Raw genomic sequence first — 17,075 nt, 5'->3', positions numbered from 1 at the left:
ATGACTCGCATCTCTGAGAGGTTCGCTGTTGGGAAAAGGGCAAAACGGCAGTGTTTCGCTTCAGATGTACACAATGTGTATTCGCAACGTATACACCAGCAAGATCCCTTGAATCGTACCACAATCCTCCTATTGGTTAGAAAATATACATCAATTTTCCGTCAAGCACTACTTACTATTACTATGAGGTACTCCGTTGTAATTGCCCATGCAGACAGGATCCTGCGGCAGCAGCTCACCGATCCGGCTAGTCACTTACAGTAGTTGTGCTAGTACTAGTAGTACCTACCCGGCCCGTTGTATCGCTAAGACAACATTCATGTCCAACTAGTTAACATAGGGAAGGCTGAGTAACGGACCCTCGTTCTTCCTAAGATTACAACTATCCATCCATTAGAGCTATGATCGACTTGATCTATCTTTAACCAATCCATCCATTTGTTTTTATCCCCTCCTACTGCGGAAGCAAACCACCATGCCCTGGGTGTGTGCGCGCCTCTACACTTGATGCCGTGAGCCACCGTTTGTCCCACCCTTTCTCCCTGCATTTTGGTTACTTTTCGAATAGAAGCTATGCGCCAGGATCACCATACTGACACGTTGACACTGTATCTCCATCTCTGTCAGACAGATGTATGGCCGTTACAACCGGAAGCATGATGCTCCTTGTCTTTGCTGCATAAGCAAGCGCAGTATTCAATGTTATACACGGATATGAATGGTGTAACTATTTCTCACCTATCTGAGTCATCCGTCATTCGGACCAGCCTCTAACTATATCTTATGCCTGCCACTTGTCAAACCTATCTCAGGTGTAGGCTCACGCTTGGAATTCTAAGCCTATGGGTTACCGCCAGCGTCCGATCAAACATTCTATGACAAGAGTGGATTTTCCCGCCCATTCTGTGTAAATTCATCCCGGTACCCGACTGTATGCACGGAGTGTCCATGCCCACAGTGAATCTGTGGTGACAACAAGGGCATTGCGTCTCGACAACTCATTCCACAGGCTATGTTTGATTTTGATGGGCGACTGCTTCTAGGCTGGGTCAGCTAGCCAACCCCCTTGCCGCTGACGAACGGATGCGCCTTGATGAGCGCCGAGAATAGTTGACTAGCCTGAGAAGTACGCGCCAAAACCCAGGGAATATGAGTAGGGCCAGCGGTGCATCGGCCCCCATGTTCCCTGCTGTGGGCTCGTTGAAACACCCACTTAGTCTGTTGCAGCCTGTTGGAGTCCAGCGTGACACGCTAATCATAAGTGGAATACTCATCTACCAATCACTGCTGATGCAATATCTTTGGAGAGTGACAGGGCGACTTGGTCAGAGGTTCGTTGAGAGAGCTCCTGGAAGGGCACGATTCCTACATATAGACCAACAACGTGTAAGCAGTAGGCAGGTATCTCCTCTAAATTTGGACCACCAGAGTCCCTGTGCAATCACAGTATGAAACTCGGAAATGATACCTCTAATGGAGCAGCGAAGTGACTGGCTGCTAAACTAGCTACTCTGCCCATCTATACATAGTTAGCTAGTACTGAAATAGTCAAAGCACGCTTAACTTTACTACGGATACAAACATGACTAATCCGCATCTAGTTCCCCGCGCTCTCTGGCAAAGAAATCTTTCCACACACATTCGTCGAATCGCTTGAGGATACTGAATCTTCCCTTGCCGGACTTGCATTGTTATCGCGTTGCTGCTAATCTTGTCGTGCTGGCCCCTGATTAGAAGTCATCGTGACAAAATGGTATACTATTACACGTCAAAGGTCGTTGACCCCTCGGCTTTCATCTACGTTGGGAAAGATAAATTTGAGAGTACGACGACCATGTTCTAGTCTGGAACATGCGCATAGTCTGACGATTTTCGTGGGCAGATGAGGACCTTATAACACATGGGTTGGAGAAGGACGTCTGGTACCGTCACCCTTGCGCCGTCGCCGACTACCTTTCGCAAACAGCGTGCTGACGCTTGCATCTGGGTGTTTACCTTGTAGGGTGTGTTCACCACCCTGTTGTGCCAGAGACGCAAGAATCTAACCGGAGCATGATGCTACATCCAGTTCCACGTCGATAACTTGTCCAGTGCCCACGTATATCTCCGCCTCCGGGAAGGTGAAACATGGGACAACATCCCGCAGCAGCTGCTGGAAGATTGTGCACAGCTCACCAAAGCGAATTCGATCGAAGGTTAGCAATGACGACTGAGTAGCCGAAAACCACCTATGAGAGGGGAACTAAGTCGCAGAGCAGGCAACAAGAAGGACAATATAACCGTGATCTATACGCCATGGTCGAATCTTATGAAGGATGGATCTATGGCGACCGGCCAGGTCTCTTTCCACAATCCTAAAATGGTCCGCAAGGTCCTTGTCCGACAACGGGAAAACCCAATTGTCAACCGATTGAACAAGACGCGTATTGAAAAGTTCCCTGATCTCAAGGCGGAGAAGGATGAATATCTAAAGAAGAAGCAGAAAGAGGAACGTAAGGTAAGAGAGGAGCAACGATCGAGGGAAAAGCAGGAACGGAGGGAACGAGAACAGTTGAAGTGGCAGAAAGATCATGCCTATGATGACCTGATGAGCGAGGAGAACGTTCAGGCGAGCAACAATCAGGACCGAGATCCCGATTTCCTCGATGACTTTATGTGATAGCAAGAGGGTGAGTGCAGATCGGTCATTAGAGGAACAAGCCGGATACTCGGATTTCCATGGGCAGTTGCTTCAGAGCTACGAATCGCAACAACGTCGTGACATTTGTTAGAACGGCAATTGCGACTTGTGTGATCGATGGACATCCTGGGCACATCATCGGGCGTAGTGGTTGGGGTCAATATGCGGTGACCTCACTGAATGGAGGACCCTACAATAGACTGGAAAGATTTATGAATTCATATGCTAAAATATACGAAGAAGTCCACGCGAGAAGCTGCTCGATATGGCATGATATACTTTGTAGTGGTCGAAGTCTTGCGGCCTATCCCGTAAGGCGCCGTGGAGGTGGTTCTGCGTACCTAAGCGAGAGCTGCGGACGGCGGAAGCAATCTCCCTGCGCTAGCGATGTTGACAGCTATGGCCCCTACCTCATAACGACACGCAAGCCCGTCCGGCGCAGTGACCATCGCAGCAGCCCTAGAACGAAACGCCTTCCTCCTAGGAAGTCGGAAGAAGAAAAATGCCCGAAGGTCCGTTTGTTGATCGCGCCTCCCTACGTTTCTCCTAATTTCCGGTGTTCCTTCGTGCTCACGATTGACCATTGTCAACCAGGCGCAAAACAGAAGAACAAGAAGAAGAACAAGGGGGCTGCTAAGCCCAAGGAATTAGATGAACGCCCAGAAAGTAGTTCCAATAAGGAATCACACGAGACGTCGGAGGCCATGCAACACACTGTAAGGACTCCCGCATAAACATAGCCTCGAAGACCTGCGGGCACTAAATCTGGATCATGCGATGTGCAGGGTGATACAAACACGGAGAAGAACGTCGAAAAAACAGATGACGAAATTGCCGGAAATGAAAATGGGATTGAGTCAACTATCGGCTCGACAAAGGAGGCTACGGGGAACCCGGAGTCCTCCGTCGCTCACGATACGGCTGAACCCGAGGAGGACGCGAATAAGTCTGGCGGTCCTGATATTCAACAATCGAACGAACGGCTTGAGGCCCTTGTGAGAGATCGTGATACGTTGCGCGCAGAGGTGACCGATATGCGGAAATCGTTGGAGGAAATACAAACCAAACACCATGCAGACATGGAAGCTCTGCAAGAGAGACTAGATGACGCTGAGAGCAAGAAGGAGCATGCGGAAACGCAGTTCCAGAAACTCTTGGAAAGGGTGAATACGATCAAGTCCCAGCTTGGAGAGAGACTCCGGGAAGACGCAGTATGTTATACCGCCTCAAGTCGAACCTCCGTTCACTCTTGACTAAACCTCGGATAGGAAGAAATTGCGCAAGCGAGATCGAGAATCGAAGAGCTGGAAGAGCAGAATTCGACCTTACAGGAGGAAACCCAACACAAGTCTACTGAATTAGAGCAACTATCGCAAGCAAACAGCGAGATGTCGAAAGAGCTTTCAACATTGCGGGACCGCACAAGTCTATCACAACAAAATTGGCTTAAGGAGAAAGAAGAATTGCTTGAACAGGAAAATTACCTACAATCCGAGTTTGAGCAAGCTAAGGAGGCCATGCATAACTGGGAAGTGCTGGCAATGGAGGAGCGGTCAGTCAGAGAAAGCTTGGGAGAGAAAGTTGTAGATCTAGAGGAACAGCTTGCTACCGTGAAGGATGCTTACGAGAAGACTGCTGCCGAACGTGATTCCCAATTGGCCACTGTGGATGGGCTGCAGCGTGCGCTACAAGAGATCCAGACAGGTGAGAGCATAATCGTGTGCAAATGACGACTGCAGGTGCTTACAAGGCAATAGCACGTAAAAAGGAACTCCGTGAGCTTGTGGAAAGCTCCGATGCTCAGCTAGAAGAGTTGAAGCGGGCGCTTCAAGGCGCAGAGGAGAAAGCCTCAAAGGCCGACAAGGCTCTCCAGGATGCCCAAACAGAGCTTGAGCGGGTACGGCCGTTTGAGAAAGAGGTCAAGGAAAAGAACCTCTTGATTGGGAAGCTCCGACATGAGGCAGTAACGCTGAACGACCACCTGACAAAGGCCCTGCGGTTCCTCAAGAAAGGCAAGCCAGAGGACAATGTTGACCGGTATGTCAGACTTTCGCCAATGAGTCCAAATCTTCCGAATAACACTGCTTACAAGCTGCTATAGTCATATTGTCACGAACCACTTGTTGCATTTCCTTGCTCTCGACCGGTCAGATCCCAAGAAGTTCCAGATCCTGCAGCTTATTGCCGCCCTCCTAGGCTGGTCTGATGGTGAGCGAACCACACTGGCGCCTGATATATTTCTACATATACAGTGATGCTGACAATACACAATAGAGCAACGTGAGCAGGCAGGTCTGGCGCGTCCAGGGGCGTCTAGCACGTCTAGCAAACTGAGGGTGCCGAGCACTCCCGTCCACCGCACGCCGAGCAGCCAGACTTTGGCAACGGAATTTCTGGATAATGGGAACTCTAACAAAGAGTCGCTAGCGGAGCTGTGGTCCAATTTTTTGGAGCAGGAGTCGCAGAGTGCCGAGCACTTACCACCAAAGCCGTGAAATAGAGACACTGTGGCTGCTGTCACTGCTGCTCAGAATTCGACCAATCCTAAGTAGAATCCGGGCAGATGCGGGTGTTTTCTTTAATAGGTTTTACGATAAGCAGGCTCTTATCAGAATATGTATTCGCCATCACCTTGTCCTAATTTTATATATCTTTTCCTAAAACGGCTGGCGTTCCCCCACCGCCTCTGGTTCTGCCGTAACGGTACCACCCAAAGTAACGGCAAAGCACCGACATCCCACCTCCGGCTTCCCATACATATACAATTAATTCATGCATTCTTGCCTGTTGAGGCCCCGTGCTCTTTCCTATTCGAAGATTACTCGTACGCCTTCGGCAGTCCGCTCCTTAGTGTTGACCATGGCTACCAGTGCTGGTGCGTCTTCTTGTGTCAGGAAAGGTTGACTCAATCAATATCCTGACCATGACTCCCAAATTAGTGCACAAGTTCCGTCCGGTGGTGGTGTCCGGTCCCTCAGGTACAGGAAAATCGACTCTGCTGAAGCGACTGTTCGCGGAGATTCCTGATCGCTTCGGTTTTTCCATCTCGCGTTCGTTCAACCTCCCCTGATTGTCACCCCGTCAGCACGAGCGCACTGTAATCTGACCTGGTGTTTTGCGACAATAGATACCACTCGTGCTCCTAGACCGGGTGAGCAGGATGGCCGCGAGTACTACTTTACGACAAAGGAGGACTTCTTAGATCTTGTGAGCAAGAACGGCTTCATCGAGCATGCGCAATTCGGCGGAAACTACTACGGCACTAGTGTGCAAGCGGTCAAGAACATTGCGGAGCAGGGCCGTATCTGTATCCTTGATATCGAGATGGAGGTAAGGAACCGTTCATTCTTGTTGCCGGCGAAAGTGATGCCGTGATGCATGTTATAAGCGTTCAGAGAAGATGCTGATAGCATTTTACTGGAATAGGGAGTCAAGCAGGTGAAGCGTACCGATCTCAACGCCCGTTTCCTTTTCCTGGCGCCCCCCTCGGTGGAGGAGCTGGAGAAGAGATTGCGCGGGAGAGGCACGGAGACTGAGGAGAGCCTGACCAAGCGTCTCGCACAAGCCAAGAACGAGCTCGAATATGCCAAGGAGCCGGGGGCTCACGACAAGGTCGTCGTTAATGACGATTTGGAGAAGGCATATACGGAGTTGAGAGATTGGATCGTTGATGGTGGAAACTTCGGTGCGTCGCAATAGTCGGTTACAGACAGTCTGATGCTGCAGTGGCCATTGCGCGTTTTGATTAGTATGGAGTTTTAGACCATGTGATTCCCATAGATTTTACTGTGCGAAGAACAGTAATGACTCATTGTTTCGAACCAGCTATATTCTCCTGGCGATGCGCAATTAAGGGAATTAAGTACAGGAAATGACGAGACGACGCTTAGCGCTTTCGTTGCTAGCTCTTTTCGACCTGGAATAACCAATTCATATGAAACAAAGCAAGACGAATACCCCTCATTCAATGGTGGAGAGGATAGGATAAGCACTAATACGATAAGGAAAAGCCTGAAGTTAAAGAGGATATCTGTAAGAACATGCCGATAAGAAGGTGGTGCAGTAAAATCAAAACATGGAAAGAAAAGCGACCCTCAAGACTGCATTTCTGGGCCTTTGATGAATCGCGGATACATGGCAATGGATCGTTTCAAACGGTCGCTCCACGAGACTACCGCCATCAACTGGTTCTCAGCCAAATTAATAACCGTTCATAGTCATGCGTTGCGAGTTGCGGCTGAGCTCTCTGTCCGCCGAAGGACTGATGGGACGGCTGCTACCGGGGTGGCTCCCAGCGGCACTGCTTTCCTTCAGTGCTAGCAGCTGCTTGGCACGGAAGGTCTCATAGTGGATCTGGCTGGTCGTCTCGATAAGGTCCTGCAGATGAGTGCGAGTGAGGAAGTTCCTCAGGTAGACGAATTCACAGTGGTTCTCATCCTCCACATTGATGACACCCCAGCGGTTTTGACGTCCGCGAACCTGCTGGCCATTGACAACGATGGTGCGTTCGCTACCCACAACAGCAAAAGGAATAATGTCCTGGACCGGCGTTAGAGGCAGAGATAAACCAAATGTTGTGCAACAATGATTCGCGTACCTTGATCTGAACGTTGACGGCACGCTCTTCATCATCAAGTTCGTCATTGTCGTAGGGGTACATCTTCAAGTTGTGGAAAGCAAACTCTTCCTTGATTCTCTCCTTGAATGCCTGACGCTCTTCGAGGGTAAGGGAGTCGGCCTTGGCGATGACGGGAACAACGTTGACAACGTCCGATAGCTTCTTGAGCACAACGATATCAATGGGCTTGAGACTGAATGAAAGTAGAGTTGGTTAGCCTCCCGAGGGAAGTTCTCGGTGATGAAAGCTCGATGAGACTTACGCATGGCCGGACGGCTGGATGAAGAACAGACAGCAATGAATACGGGTATCCTGGATGTACCGGTCACGCTGAGCGGTAAGCTCCTTGCGGAGGTATGCGGAGTGCTGATCCTTGATGTATTTCACGATGGGATCCCAGCTAGTAGTACATTAGCTCGGTTACAGATGTTGCGGGTTAATATCTATTACCATCTGTCGTTGTTGACCTGGTCACCGTATCCAGGAGTGTCAACGATGTTGAGACGCAGACGCACGCCGTTCTCCTCAATGACTAAAAACGAGGCGGTTAGCTCTGCCAGGAGCGAAACGGCAATGGCGTAGGAATTCATACTATGCGAAACGGTCTGGATTTCGGTGGTCGAGCGGACAGGTTCGTTGGGGGTCATGCGACCCTTGGAGTCGATAAGGTGCGAAGCAAAGATAGTGTTGATCAAAGTGGACTTGCCCAGACCCGTCTGGCCTATTTCGTCCATGTTAGCAGGGAGGGAAGGGGCTCTTTTTTCTCGGACATGGTAGGTGAAAGAGTCGACTCACCAACGCACATGACATTGAATTGGAATCCACGTTTCAACAGCTTGCGCTCGATCTGGGAGGTGATGCTGTCGAAACCGACGTGGCTGCGAGGGAAGACCGTCGCGGGATTGGTGGAAGACGAATTGGCTGCGGCTGCCATTTTGAAGAAGGACGCTTGAAGATGATAACGAGAGAGGGATTGAGAGCAAACGAAGGATGGTATATCTATCAGTCGACGGGCGTCCCAAGGGGTGGGGAGATGGTTGGTTAGAGAAGGAAAGGTGAAAACGAAGACGAGGTAAACAAATGGGGAGATTGGAGAGGAATTGACAGCGAAAGAAGAAAAAAAAGAGGGGGGCAGCCCACCAAGTAGTAGTAAGGAAGTAGTAGATCGAGGAGAACAAGAGCAACGGCGATGCCCAAGCGTTTTCGAGCGAGGGAGGGAGTGGAAGACAGAACAACCGGGGGCCCCTTAAAGCTGCGTTGCTCTGGCCATCCAACCCAAAAGCGGTGGTTGCGACTCAGGGGGCCCGCTATTCCCCCAACGGATTAGCGTGTCTCCAGACCCCAAATCGGTGGAAAAGCTTCAGAATTATTCAATTTTATGCCGCCGCCTTGCCAGCCATTTCGCCCAATTCTCTCCTCCCCAATCTGAGCTCCAATTCCTGTCTCAGCTCTTATCGGCACCTCCCGAATTCTGGCTCTACGACTCCTTCCCTCCACCATGTCCGCCCCCATGCTCTCGCGACGCCTCCTGCTCACGGAAACCGTGTCCTCCGCCGCCGCCGTAGGACGGTTGTCTCGTTTCGCTATCAATGCCTCCGCCTGGTCTCCCAACTGGCTTAAGCCCGCCGCTATTTCCTTGAGTATTCCCGGGATCATGGAGGGCCTTTGGGACTCTGTTCTCCGCGCCGTCCCCAAGAAGAAGACTTCTCACATGAAGAAGCGTCATCGACAAATGGCTGGCAAGGCTTTGAAGGACGTCAAGAGTCTCAGCACATGCTCCGGATGTGGCCAGGTGAAGCGCTCGCACGTCCTGTGCCCCCACTGCGTCGAAAGTAGGTGCAAAATCTCTGCGATCCCGTTTTCATCAAGCCATTCTCAGCGACTGATTGTGAATTGTCCTTTAGGTATCAAGAAGCAATGGAAGCAAACTCAGACGGCTTAAAGAGCGAAAGACGGCGAGATATATGATGAAAAAAACGGACAGATTTTTGATTTGCATTTGGGGGATTGTATTTTTACCTGGTATTTCATGAAGTGTAGGATAAATGCTGCATGGCATTCGGCGTCTGGCACAGCCTGAGGGTTATCTATATTAGTGTTGTTATTTTTATTTTTCAAAGTTATGCTGTGACCATTTTGTATATTTGTATATTTGTATATTTTGCCAGATATCAATTAAGAAAAAAGAATTAAGATATTTGCATGTCATGTCTCAATCGCATTGACTCAGTATATTTAGTAGGGTCGGGCAGAGGATGTCAGTCTTCCATCGAAGGCCCGCTGTAGTGGTGGGTGCCATTGGAAACATGATCTCATTCGGCCGCCAGCTAGTTTGTCCCGCCATGATCATCAACTCGCGTCCCAAACAACATTCGTACTCCTCTCAACAACCATACAGCGTGCTCAAATTTGCCTGGGGCCTACTCTGCCTAGGCATATAGGGCTCTGGTCTAAGAATGGTAATGTTTTAACATGGAGAACCATAACGCTGTTTAGGTACTTTTCTAACTGGGGAAACGATTGAGTTTAGTCGAAACAATACCTCTCTTGCGGTTCTGCAGACAATGGTTCGTATATCTTAAATGACTCCCTACAAACCCTGGCATATACTAATATCACGACCAGCCCACCCCGTTGATATCTTCGCACTGGCCGTGACTGACAAGCAGATCTTGTCGGCCTCGGGTACTTCTTCCCTCAAAGTTCACTCCACTACAGATCCCGATTTCCCGCTAGTACAGTCTATTGACGGTGCCCATAAAGTCGGGTGCCATCATGTGGTTACTAACGGAAATGGTTCGAGGGCCGTCAGTATTGGCTTTGGCGGTGAAATCATGATTTGGTCTTGCCATGACGGAGTCTGGGCAAAGGATGGAGGAGCGTCTGGTAAGTACCTTAGTACTCCGCTGTGTCAGTTTTGTGTCTGACCGTGACCCAGTCAACAAGGCAACACCTGCGGATGTTTGGGCCATCGCTTTGTCCGAAGATGGTCAATATCTTGCCGGTGTTACGCAAGATGGTCATATCAAGGTGTGGGATCTGGACACTAATGGCGAGGAAATCCGAGACTATGAAACCAAAGGTAGCTTCGGCACCTGCATAGATTTGGTAGGTGAAGTCTCGTCCACTTCTGCCACTGTTGGTGTCTAAACTCATGAATAAACTTTTTAGTCCGCGGATGGCCGCTTTATAGCAAGCGGACACGAAAATGGTAGTGTTTACATTTTTAGTACAGAAAGCGGACGCATGCCATTCAGCCTATCAGGTGCGTACTTTGTTGTGCTAGCTGAGTACAAAAGAAGCAGACAAAAGTGCCGAGTGATTGTCTAATATGTATATATAGGCTTGGTTAAACCTGTACGAGCCGTTGCATTCTCCCCAGGGGGGAAATTTCTTGCTGCTGCTGGAGATTCCAAGGTAATTGTGCTTTATGACACGTCCTCTGGTGAACAAGTGGCGAGTCTCTCGGGGCACACCGCATGGGTCATGTCGCTTTCGTGGAGCCCCACGGGGGAGTATCTTCTCAGCGGGTAAGTTGCTATGCTTTTTTTTTTTCATGAGGATGCTATCTAACGTTAAAAAGGTCGTTTGATGGAAAGGTCAAAGTTTGGTCGATAGACACAAGAGCATGTGTGGCAACCCATTCCGAAACAGACAAAGCAATTTGGAGTGTCAAGTGGCTGGCGAAGATCGGAAGATCAGTAGGATTTGCCACGGCTGGTGCAAACAGGAGCATATCATTTTACCGTGAGGCCACTGGTGGTTAGTGCATAGGCCGGGTGCGAATCAACCAATGCCTTTGTTGTACGAATTCCTTACCAGCGAGCTACTCGAGGCATCTTCCTCAGTATGCTGAGACGAAGGAAGCCTCTATAAGTGACCTTTTGCATTGTCTGAACGGAAGCCTTGAAATAGTAGGACTTGATTCCAAAGAGAAGCAAACACAGGTATTGAAACATTAATCATTATTTGGTATTTCCAAAGCGGAAGTGACCTTCATCTCCTCCCTATTTCATTGTATCGACGAACAACTTTCGCATTCTTTTCAAGAACGCACCAAAGTCGCGATCCTCATTGACAATATCGAGCTCCCGCTCGAGAGCCTCCCGATCGAGTTTTGGTCGTGTATGAAATACTGCGTAATCGCGGCTCCCTGTGCCGAGTTCAAACCACGCTTCCGCTTCCCAGTCTTTTTCGAGCAGATGGGTGTACACAAACTTTAGTCTATCCTCCCGTCCGGCTCCCTCAATGCGTAAACACAGGTAGTCCTGCCAAAAGTCCAACTCCGGCACATTCAGTCGAGCTTGAGCATCCAGATACCTGGCGTGCATCTTCTGCGCCTCCAGCTTCTGGTTGATCGCCTTTTGGGTCTCGTCGATTTGTTGCTTGAGGCGGTCGCGCTTGGCGAGGCGGGAGTCACGTTCCAGGGTCACGGATGAAATGGCGGCGTGCATTTCCGCTGCTTCAGCGGCTTCCTTCTGTAGTGTTTGTTGGTGCGTTTGCGATTTGAGGTCCAGGATCTCGATATCCCTTTGCTTCATGCGTTCATCCTCTATAGGACCTGTATTAGTCCGATGCTCTAGCGCCATCTCCAAAAAGCGATAGCTTACCCTGTAGCTCTGCCAATCCAATCTTGAACTGGTTCCTCTCCTCCAATACCTGCTTGCGGCCTCTCTCGATGAATGCATCAAAGCGAGCAGTAAACTGTGCCATGCGATTCCGGAGATCCTCAAACCCAAAGTTGATACTGGGGAGTGAATCCGCCATGGATGGTGCATCGGCGGACGCGAGAGGCGGGCGCATGCCACTTGTCGAGAGCGACGGATCGAAAGATGAGCTCATGGTGTATCTAGCTTGACGCTTTATTGGTGCCGATGTAGTTGTAGTCTGTGGGGATTGCGATATATGCGATGCGGGGGTGATGATGGTTATTGACTTTATTTCATGTTCTCGAGCGCGCCGCTAAAGCGCGGTGTTGCGGCGCAACCGCCGGGCTCCAGACTAACGAAAGCTTGGCATCGATCTATCACCCGTTTTTTTTCTTTTGCCTGGTCTTTGCTTCACGAGATAATCCAATGTTTCATTTACCCTTGCGCATGCATGAATTATGAATTGACAGCTGTCAGAAGCAGTTGCATTTGAGCACACTGCCGGGAGACTCGTCTACCAGTCCAGAAGCTGTGACCAAGACGCGTTGTACTTTGGTTCTCGATATGCCCACGGTTAGAAGGCTAGAGTTAGCGCATATCGCCAGGAGCAGAAACAGACCTGATGGATGAACACTCTGTGGGTGCTCTGCAATATGGGCATTTAGGGAAACCAACGTACAATTCAGAAGCTCACACATGGGTCTTTTCACGAACATTAACTCCATGTAAGTGGTTCGAAAGATCGACGCGAGCCGGTTCGAAAGACTGACACCTCCTGGAGCTTCATGTATCTCTTACTCCGGCGTGACCAAAGTTACGGTTCAATCGTCCCTCACTGCACTGCAGTCTTCCTCAACCGAGAATAAGGGCTTTTTGCCTCGCGCCTACCCCCAGCTTGCAGCTTGCTGGCCTCTAGTCGACAACGAAACCGTCTCTCATGCTATCACTGGCTGCGACATATGTGATCCTTCAATATCGACGCTCTTTGATTTAGGATATGCGGTCGATCTCGAAAATAGCGATTCGGGAAGCCGAGTTATACCTATCGCCGTCATAGCATCCGGAGAGTGCGGCAACACTGTCAGCTTTCGAAAAATCGAAGACGATGTTGTGGAACTCCGACGGAAGACGACTTCCTGGGCGCGTGTTCCTGCAATTGGACAGACGGAGACCGTTGAATGGTCGCCGGGAGGGGCTCCTGTCCGTCAAATCTGCTTTGCGCGGACGGTTGAAGATAACGCGACGTGGATGGCAGCTCGTTTGCCCCGCTCGACTACCATCTTCCGACCACAGTATCACCGAACGCCAGTGCCTGTCATAGGATTGCATGGGAGTGACCACCAATTTCCCGACCGTTCTATCAAGTCTCGCCTGGATGCGAACCCATTGGTGGAGATACCAATCCAGCGGACCGGAGGCTTTGCGCATGCGGACGTGACTTTCAATCCCTGGTATCAGAAGCAGTTGGCTATTGTTGATGAACGAGGTCATTGGAGTGTTTGGGAACTTTCCGGCCGACACAGGCGCAACAAGGGTAATTGGACAGCTGTGTCTGTCAATTCTGGCTCATTGCCGTGGCTCGATCTTGGAGACGGCCAAGACATCGATGACCACCCTCGCCATGATGGATGGGCTGCTATTGAATGGGTCGGTGATGTTAACAGCTTTGTCGTCTCTGATAGACGCTGCCCAATGCTCTATCGCATGGAAAGCGGCGACGTTTTTCCATATACAATTGAGCTTGGCCTTAAGCGAAGATCAGAGTGGATTCTGGACATTAAGAGAAGTTCTGCCAACGTGTCGCACGTTTTCATTTTGACGACGACTCGAATATTCTGGCTGGATTTAACATCATGCCCTGAACCGAGCAGTGCAACCGACAAAGACTCACGACCGCCTCTGTTACCCCGTTTGTCCTGGCGCCATTTCCGTGATCCCGAGGACACCACATTGCGACTGACTCCTCTACTTGTGCGGGAAGGTAGCTTGATGACCGCAGATCTCTCCCTTTCATAGCACATGTACTGATACTCTCGATAGACTTTTACCTCGTTGTATACTCGCGCCTTAACAATATTGCGCTGACCTTGCAATGCCCATCTTCGTCCCTGGACCAAACGGATGTGACATCGATACCAGACCCCTATATAATGGAGATCCCATTGTCATCTCCTGACACTGAAGGCTCTCGACACTCTAACACGCAGCTGACAACACTGGTCTTCAAGGAAATCACACACTTGCCATCGTCAGTCGGTAAACAATATCACGAACCTCATGTTAGACTCATAAAGCTTTTTGCGGTAGACTCAGGCCTTACTGTCCGCGAATCAATCTACACGGCACCCTCCCACGATAGTTCCCAGGATGATGAACCAGCCGCAAGAGATGTCTTACGAGTGAAGAAAAGGCATCAAGGAGTGCAAAGGTCTCAGTCGACTTACTTCGAAGATCGTTTTGTAGTAGAGGACTGCGAGGAATCCATGCTGGGAAGCGGTATGCTCACAACCGCAGACACTGGGATGTCTAGCATAACGCCACGTGCAATCCCTGAATGGTCTCTCGACTACACCCAAGTCTACGCTGCTGCTACTGGAAGGTTAACGCTGTCATCGCGAGAAGACGACCTAGGTAATCAATTTTTCGAAAGGAGTTTTGAGGAGGCTATGCAAGTGCTAAGCGAAATGGCGACTGGTGCTGGGGTGAGCAACGACCAGACATGTCGCACAGGGTAAGTAAATCTACTGCTATATACCGACTATCTTTTGCTGATGTTCCTAGTCTTGAGGCCCTTGGCAGTAGTCCCATGCTTGACAGTGTCGAACAGAACTCGCGGAGGCTCCGGGAATTTCTCTCCAGCAACCATCTAGCTCTCTTAGATTGGAAAGCTGACCGCCAACCGTCCGGCCATTCTAGTCCACTTCTCGTTCGATCGGCGGATTTCATATACGAGGTTTCGGGATTGGACCTTCCTGCAATCTATGATCTGCTTACCAATGACTGGCTGGGTGGCCTGCCTCACGATCTTCCTGGGCGCACAAGATTCACGAAAGAGAAGATCATCCGTGGAGTTGTCGCTGATCTGATTTTGGCTCAGATACGCATTAGAGTTGGGACGCTTTCCGGGATTGATAAATCTGATGACAGCAGGCGGATTAACTCAGGGGATATTTTATCATCATCAATGATTTCGGTGGATGACCCCTTCGATGCATCGAGCTCTAGAAGTGCGAGGCGGGTGTCTCAGCGACCGGCCTGGACAGGCAACGGTAGCTTTGATGATCCAGGCAGCGGCACGACGCCTGGAAGCACTCTTGGTCGCGAGGAACTTGAGACTGAAAGCCTGCGGGACATGGAACCTACATATAGCAGCCTCTCAGCATATACTACCTTTAGTCGCGAGCGGAATATGCCTCGAAAAGTGGCGAGCATGTTGGGCCATTGGCAACCAGGTGCCGACCCGGCTGGGTACAACTGGCAGAGGGCAATGCAGCTCCAGGGGACCGAGGAGTCGCAATCAGCATCTAAGGCAGCGACACCAAAACGTCGTCAACGCAAGAAGACTCCATCAACCCAAGGAACCACCACTGTGAATAGTGGGAATGTATCCGCACCCGCACCAGCCCCAGCCCCGATGACTTCTGTTACTCCTGATGTGCGGGGGTGGGGAAGTCAACCAGAGCACAATGAGGCGCCTGTTCTCAGACTGCAAAGCAGTCAGGTTATCGAGGACGATGTTCCGATGACACAGATCGAGCGGGGCGCATTTGGTGGCCGAGAAGCTGGGCGAAAGAATGTAATGAAGGCACGCAAAAAGAAGCGCGCGGCCGGTTTCTAAAGCAGCCCTGATAGGTTATTTATTCATTCAAATGGAATATTAGTTAGCATTCAAGCTACCCTGAATAGATTAGTAGATGTACAGTTGTAGCGGCTTGATTGGTAAGACAATGAGCGATTTCTGCGCATTCTTTGCCCCGCCTCGGGATTGCGATATCCAACCCTGGGAAGTATAAGAACAACGCGACGAGGTTCATTTCATTCCTCAAGCACTCTTTCCCATTCTCTTTCCATCTCGTCGTCTATAGACTACCTACTCCCAGAAACTACTTGATAATCGTCGCTGTTTGCTGTGGCAGTTTACACACCAGCTGTTGTCTCAACTCGAAACGCCCATCGATCGACGTGTCTCCACCCCTCTTCTCCTTGCTTTAGCCCCGCCATCGTCATCTCTATCTTCCCTATTTACTTATTTGTTCATCCACACACTACACACCACTTATTTGCTCTCTCTCTCTCTCTCTCTCTTTCACGTACACACGCCGCCCGCCAACACCATGTCCGACCACCAATACAAGTTCAACGTCAGCATGAGCTGCGGCGGTTGCTCCGGTGCCGTGGAACGAGTCCTGAAGAAGCTTGAGGGTATGTTTCTCTTCCCCTACTTGTCAAGGCCCCCCAATACTGCTCTCTACCCCCCTTCTTCCTAGAAAATCGTCAAACAGAATAACAAGCAAGTGCACTGAACGGCTTCGCTGACTCTCCTCCTCCGCAGGTGTCAAGTCCTTCGACGTCAACCTGGAATCCCAAACCGCAATCGTTGTCACCGAACCTTCTGTGCCCTACGATACCGTGCTGGCTACGATCAAGAAGACTGGAAAGACGGTCAACAGTGGAGAGGCTGATGGCCAGACCATGAGTGTCTAAAGAAAGAAAAGAAAAGGGAAAACGAAAAAAGAAAGAGCAAAATCAGGAAATCATATGGAGCCCGGGGTTGGCCTTGTGAAGGTGACGAAGCTTTCGTCCGAAGGGGACAGTGTTATGCATGCATATATTGAAAGAATGGGAGAAGGGGCTACTGCTTTGGGTAGTGTTGCGAGATACCCTGATATTCCTGACCTGCTGCTGCTGTCTGCAAGGTTGTATATAGCGCAATTATTTGACTACGTTCGTATCGGTTTGTGATTGACCTTCGAGGGTGATTTGTTTGTCTGTCCGCTGCCTGCGCAATGTGTCTGCTAACGCTGTGGCTGGTGATGACGACGACTTCTGCGGGTATACGCGTAAGAGACACGAGTGCATGTAGTAGTGCTCTAAACTCAGAGTAGCTGCGTGATAAAGCGAGGTAAGC

At 50.1% G+C, this 17,075-nt stretch overlaps 8 protein-coding genes across 8 annotated transcripts; 6 read left to right on the top strand and 2 right to left on the bottom strand.

Moving 5' to 3' along the window:
- Positions 1 to 1,622: 1,622 nt before the first annotated feature.
- Positions 1,623 to 2,933, top strand: BO83DRAFT_380682 (putative DUF814 domain protein). Its single transcript, XM_025531809.1, has 4 exons — positions 1,623 to 1,823; positions 1,883 to 1,923; positions 2,069 to 2,195; positions 2,259 to 2,933. The coding sequence occupies exons 1-4, from the start codon at positions 1,751 to 1,753 to the stop codon at positions 2,657 to 2,659; spliced, it is 642 nt and encodes a 213-aa protein (XP_025385580.1). The 5' UTR covers positions 1,623 to 1,750; the 3' UTR covers positions 2,660 to 2,933.
- Positions 2,934 to 3,920: 987 nt separating this feature from the next.
- Positions 3,921 to 5,402, top strand: BO83DRAFT_101523 (putative Golgi matrix protein). The gene is made up of 4 exons (XM_025525861.1): positions 3,921 to 4,384; positions 4,438 to 4,717; positions 4,782 to 4,888; positions 4,955 to 5,402. The coding sequence occupies exons 1-4, from the start codon at positions 4,069 to 4,071 to the stop codon at positions 5,173 to 5,175; spliced, it is 924 nt and encodes a 307-aa protein (XP_025385579.1). The 5' UTR covers positions 3,921 to 4,068; the 3' UTR covers positions 5,176 to 5,402.
- A 137-nt stretch (positions 5,403 to 5,539) lies between these two features.
- BO83DRAFT_439605 (guanylate kinase) lies at positions 5,540 to 6,562 on the top strand (the record flags this gene model as incomplete). Its single annotated transcript, XM_025536188.1, has 4 exons — positions 5,540 to 5,555; positions 5,620 to 5,730; positions 5,808 to 6,010; positions 6,107 to 6,562. 4 exons carry the CDS (start codon positions 5,540 to 5,542, stop codon positions 6,377 to 6,379), a joined length of 603 nt encoding a protein of 200 aa, XP_025385578.1. The 3' UTR covers positions 6,380 to 6,562.
- Positions 6,484 to 8,534, bottom strand: aspD (septin aspD). Its single transcript, XM_025528689.1, has 6 exons — positions 8,094 to 8,534; positions 7,891 to 8,019; positions 7,749 to 7,830; positions 7,561 to 7,698; positions 7,278 to 7,491; positions 6,484 to 7,219 (listed from the first exon to the last, which is right to left on the bottom strand). The coding sequence occupies exons 1-6, from the start codon at positions 8,230 to 8,232 to the stop codon at positions 6,881 to 6,883; spliced, it is 1,041 nt and encodes a 346-aa protein (XP_025385577.1). The 5' UTR covers positions 8,233 to 8,534; the 3' UTR covers positions 6,484 to 6,880.
- Positions 8,535 to 8,686: 152 nt separating this feature from the next.
- Positions 8,687 to 11,272, top strand: BO83DRAFT_439603 (SKI complex subunit WD repeat protein SKI8). Its single transcript, XM_025536187.1, has 6 exons — positions 8,687 to 9,130; positions 9,924 to 10,184; positions 10,237 to 10,406; positions 10,470 to 10,563; positions 10,642 to 10,828; positions 10,882 to 11,272. Exons 1-6 carry the CDS (start codon positions 8,797 to 8,799, stop codon positions 11,063 to 11,065), a joined length of 1,230 nt encoding a protein of 409 aa, XP_025385576.1. The 5' UTR covers positions 8,687 to 8,796; the 3' UTR covers positions 11,066 to 11,272.
- Positions 11,244 to 12,219, bottom strand: BO83DRAFT_380676 (kinetochore Spc25 family protein; the record flags this gene model as incomplete). Its single annotated transcript, XM_025531808.1, has 2 exons — positions 11,909 to 12,219; positions 11,244 to 11,850 (listed from the first exon to the last, which is right to left on the bottom strand). Coding segments are annotated over exons 1-2 (772 nt in total), but the record flags the coding sequence as incomplete, so codon positions are not given.
- A 162-nt stretch (positions 12,220 to 12,381) lies between these two features.
- On the top strand, positions 12,382 to 15,790 carry BO83DRAFT_380675 (uncharacterized protein). The gene is made up of 4 exons (XM_025531807.1): positions 12,382 to 12,672; positions 12,729 to 13,928; positions 13,988 to 14,678; positions 14,729 to 15,790. Exons 1-4 carry the CDS (start codon positions 12,570 to 12,572, stop codon positions 15,783 to 15,785), a joined length of 3,051 nt encoding a protein of 1,016 aa, XP_025385574.1. The 5' UTR covers positions 12,382 to 12,569; the 3' UTR covers positions 15,786 to 15,790.
- Positions 15,791 to 15,960: 170 nt separating this feature from the next.
- BO83DRAFT_380674 (copper metallochaperone ATX1) lies at positions 15,961 to 17,060 on the top strand. The gene is made up of 2 exons (XM_025531806.1): positions 15,961 to 16,369; positions 16,500 to 17,060. The coding sequence occupies exons 1-2, from the start codon at positions 16,282 to 16,284 to the stop codon at positions 16,649 to 16,651; spliced, it is 240 nt and encodes a 79-aa protein (XP_025385573.1). The 5' UTR covers positions 15,961 to 16,281; the 3' UTR covers positions 16,652 to 17,060.
- Positions 17,061 to 17,075: the final 15 nt, after the last annotated feature.

The sequence above is a fragment of the Aspergillus eucalypticola genome (assembly GCF_003184535.1).
Source record: "Aspergillus eucalypticola CBS 122712 chromosome Unknown BO83scaffold_22, whole genome shotgun sequence".
Classification (NCBI taxonomy): domain Eukaryota; kingdom Fungi; phylum Ascomycota; class Eurotiomycetes; order Eurotiales; family Aspergillaceae; genus Aspergillus; species Aspergillus eucalypticola.
The sequence above is the reverse complement of the archived record's forward strand: the minus strand, read 5'-3'. Positions and strand labels throughout refer to the sequence as shown.

Coding starts and splice junctions, on each gene's coding strand:
- BO83DRAFT_439603 (XM_025536187.1), top strand. CDS start 8,797: ATGTCCGCCCCCATGCTCTCGCGACGCCTCCTGCTCACGGAAACCGTG. Junction 9,131..9,923: donor GTGCCCCCACTGCGTCGAAA/GTAGGTGCAAAA, acceptor TATCACGACCAG/CCCACCCCGTTGATATCTTC. Junction 10,829..10,881: donor GGGGAGTATCTTCTCAGCGG/GTAAGTTGCTAT, acceptor AACGTTAAAAAG/GTCGTTTGATGGAAAGGTCA.
- BO83DRAFT_380674 (XM_025531806.1), top strand. CDS start 16,282: ATGTCCGACCACCAATACAAGTTCAACGTCAGCATGAGCTGCGGCGGT. Junction 16,370..16,499: donor AGTCCTGAAGAAGCTTGAGG/GTATGTTTCTCT, acceptor CCTCCTCCGCAG/GTGTCAAGTCCTTCGACGTC.
- BO83DRAFT_101523 (XM_025525861.1), top strand. CDS start 4,069: ATGTCGAAAGAGCTTTCAACATTGCGGGACCGCACAAGTCTATCACAA. Junction 4,718..4,781: donor CCAGAGGACAATGTTGACCG/GTATGTCAGACT, acceptor AAGCTGCTATAG/TCATATTGTCACGAACCACT. Junction 4,889..4,954: donor CCTCCTAGGCTGGTCTGATG/GTGAGCGAACCA, acceptor AATACACAATAG/AGCAACGTGAGCAGGCAGGT.
- BO83DRAFT_380682 (XM_025531809.1), top strand. CDS start 1,751: ATGGTATACTATTACACGTCAAAGGTCGTTGACCCCTCGGCTTTCATC. Junction 1,924..2,068: donor GGTTGGAGAAGGACGTCTGG/TACCGTCACCCT, acceptor TGCTACATCCAG/TTCCACGTCGATAACTTGTC. Junction 2,196..2,258: donor CAAAGCGAATTCGATCGAAG/GTTAGCAATGAC, acceptor GTCGCAGAGCAG/GCAACAAGAAGGACAATATA.
- BO83DRAFT_380675 (XM_025531807.1), top strand. CDS start 12,570: ATGGATGAACACTCTGTGGGTGCTCTGCAATATGGGCATTTAGGGAAA. Junction 12,673..12,728: donor TTCACGAACATTAACTCCAT/GTAAGTGGTTCG, acceptor CACCTCCTGGAG/CTTCATGTATCTCTTACTCC. Junction 13,929..13,987: donor TCCTCTACTTGTGCGGGAAG/GTAGCTTGATGA, acceptor TACTCTCGATAG/ACTTTTACCTCGTTGTATAC.
- aspD (XM_025528689.1), bottom strand. CDS start 8,232: ATGGCAGCCGCAGCCAATTCGTCTTCCACCAATCCCGCGACGGTCTTC. Junction 7,699..7,748: donor CAGGTCAACAACGACAGATG/GTAATAGATATT, acceptor ATGTACTACTAG/CTGGGATCCCATCGTGAAAT. Junction 7,220..7,277: donor CCGTCAACGTTCAGATCAAG/GTACGCGAATCA, acceptor ACGCCGGTCCAG/GACATTATTCCTTTTGCTGT.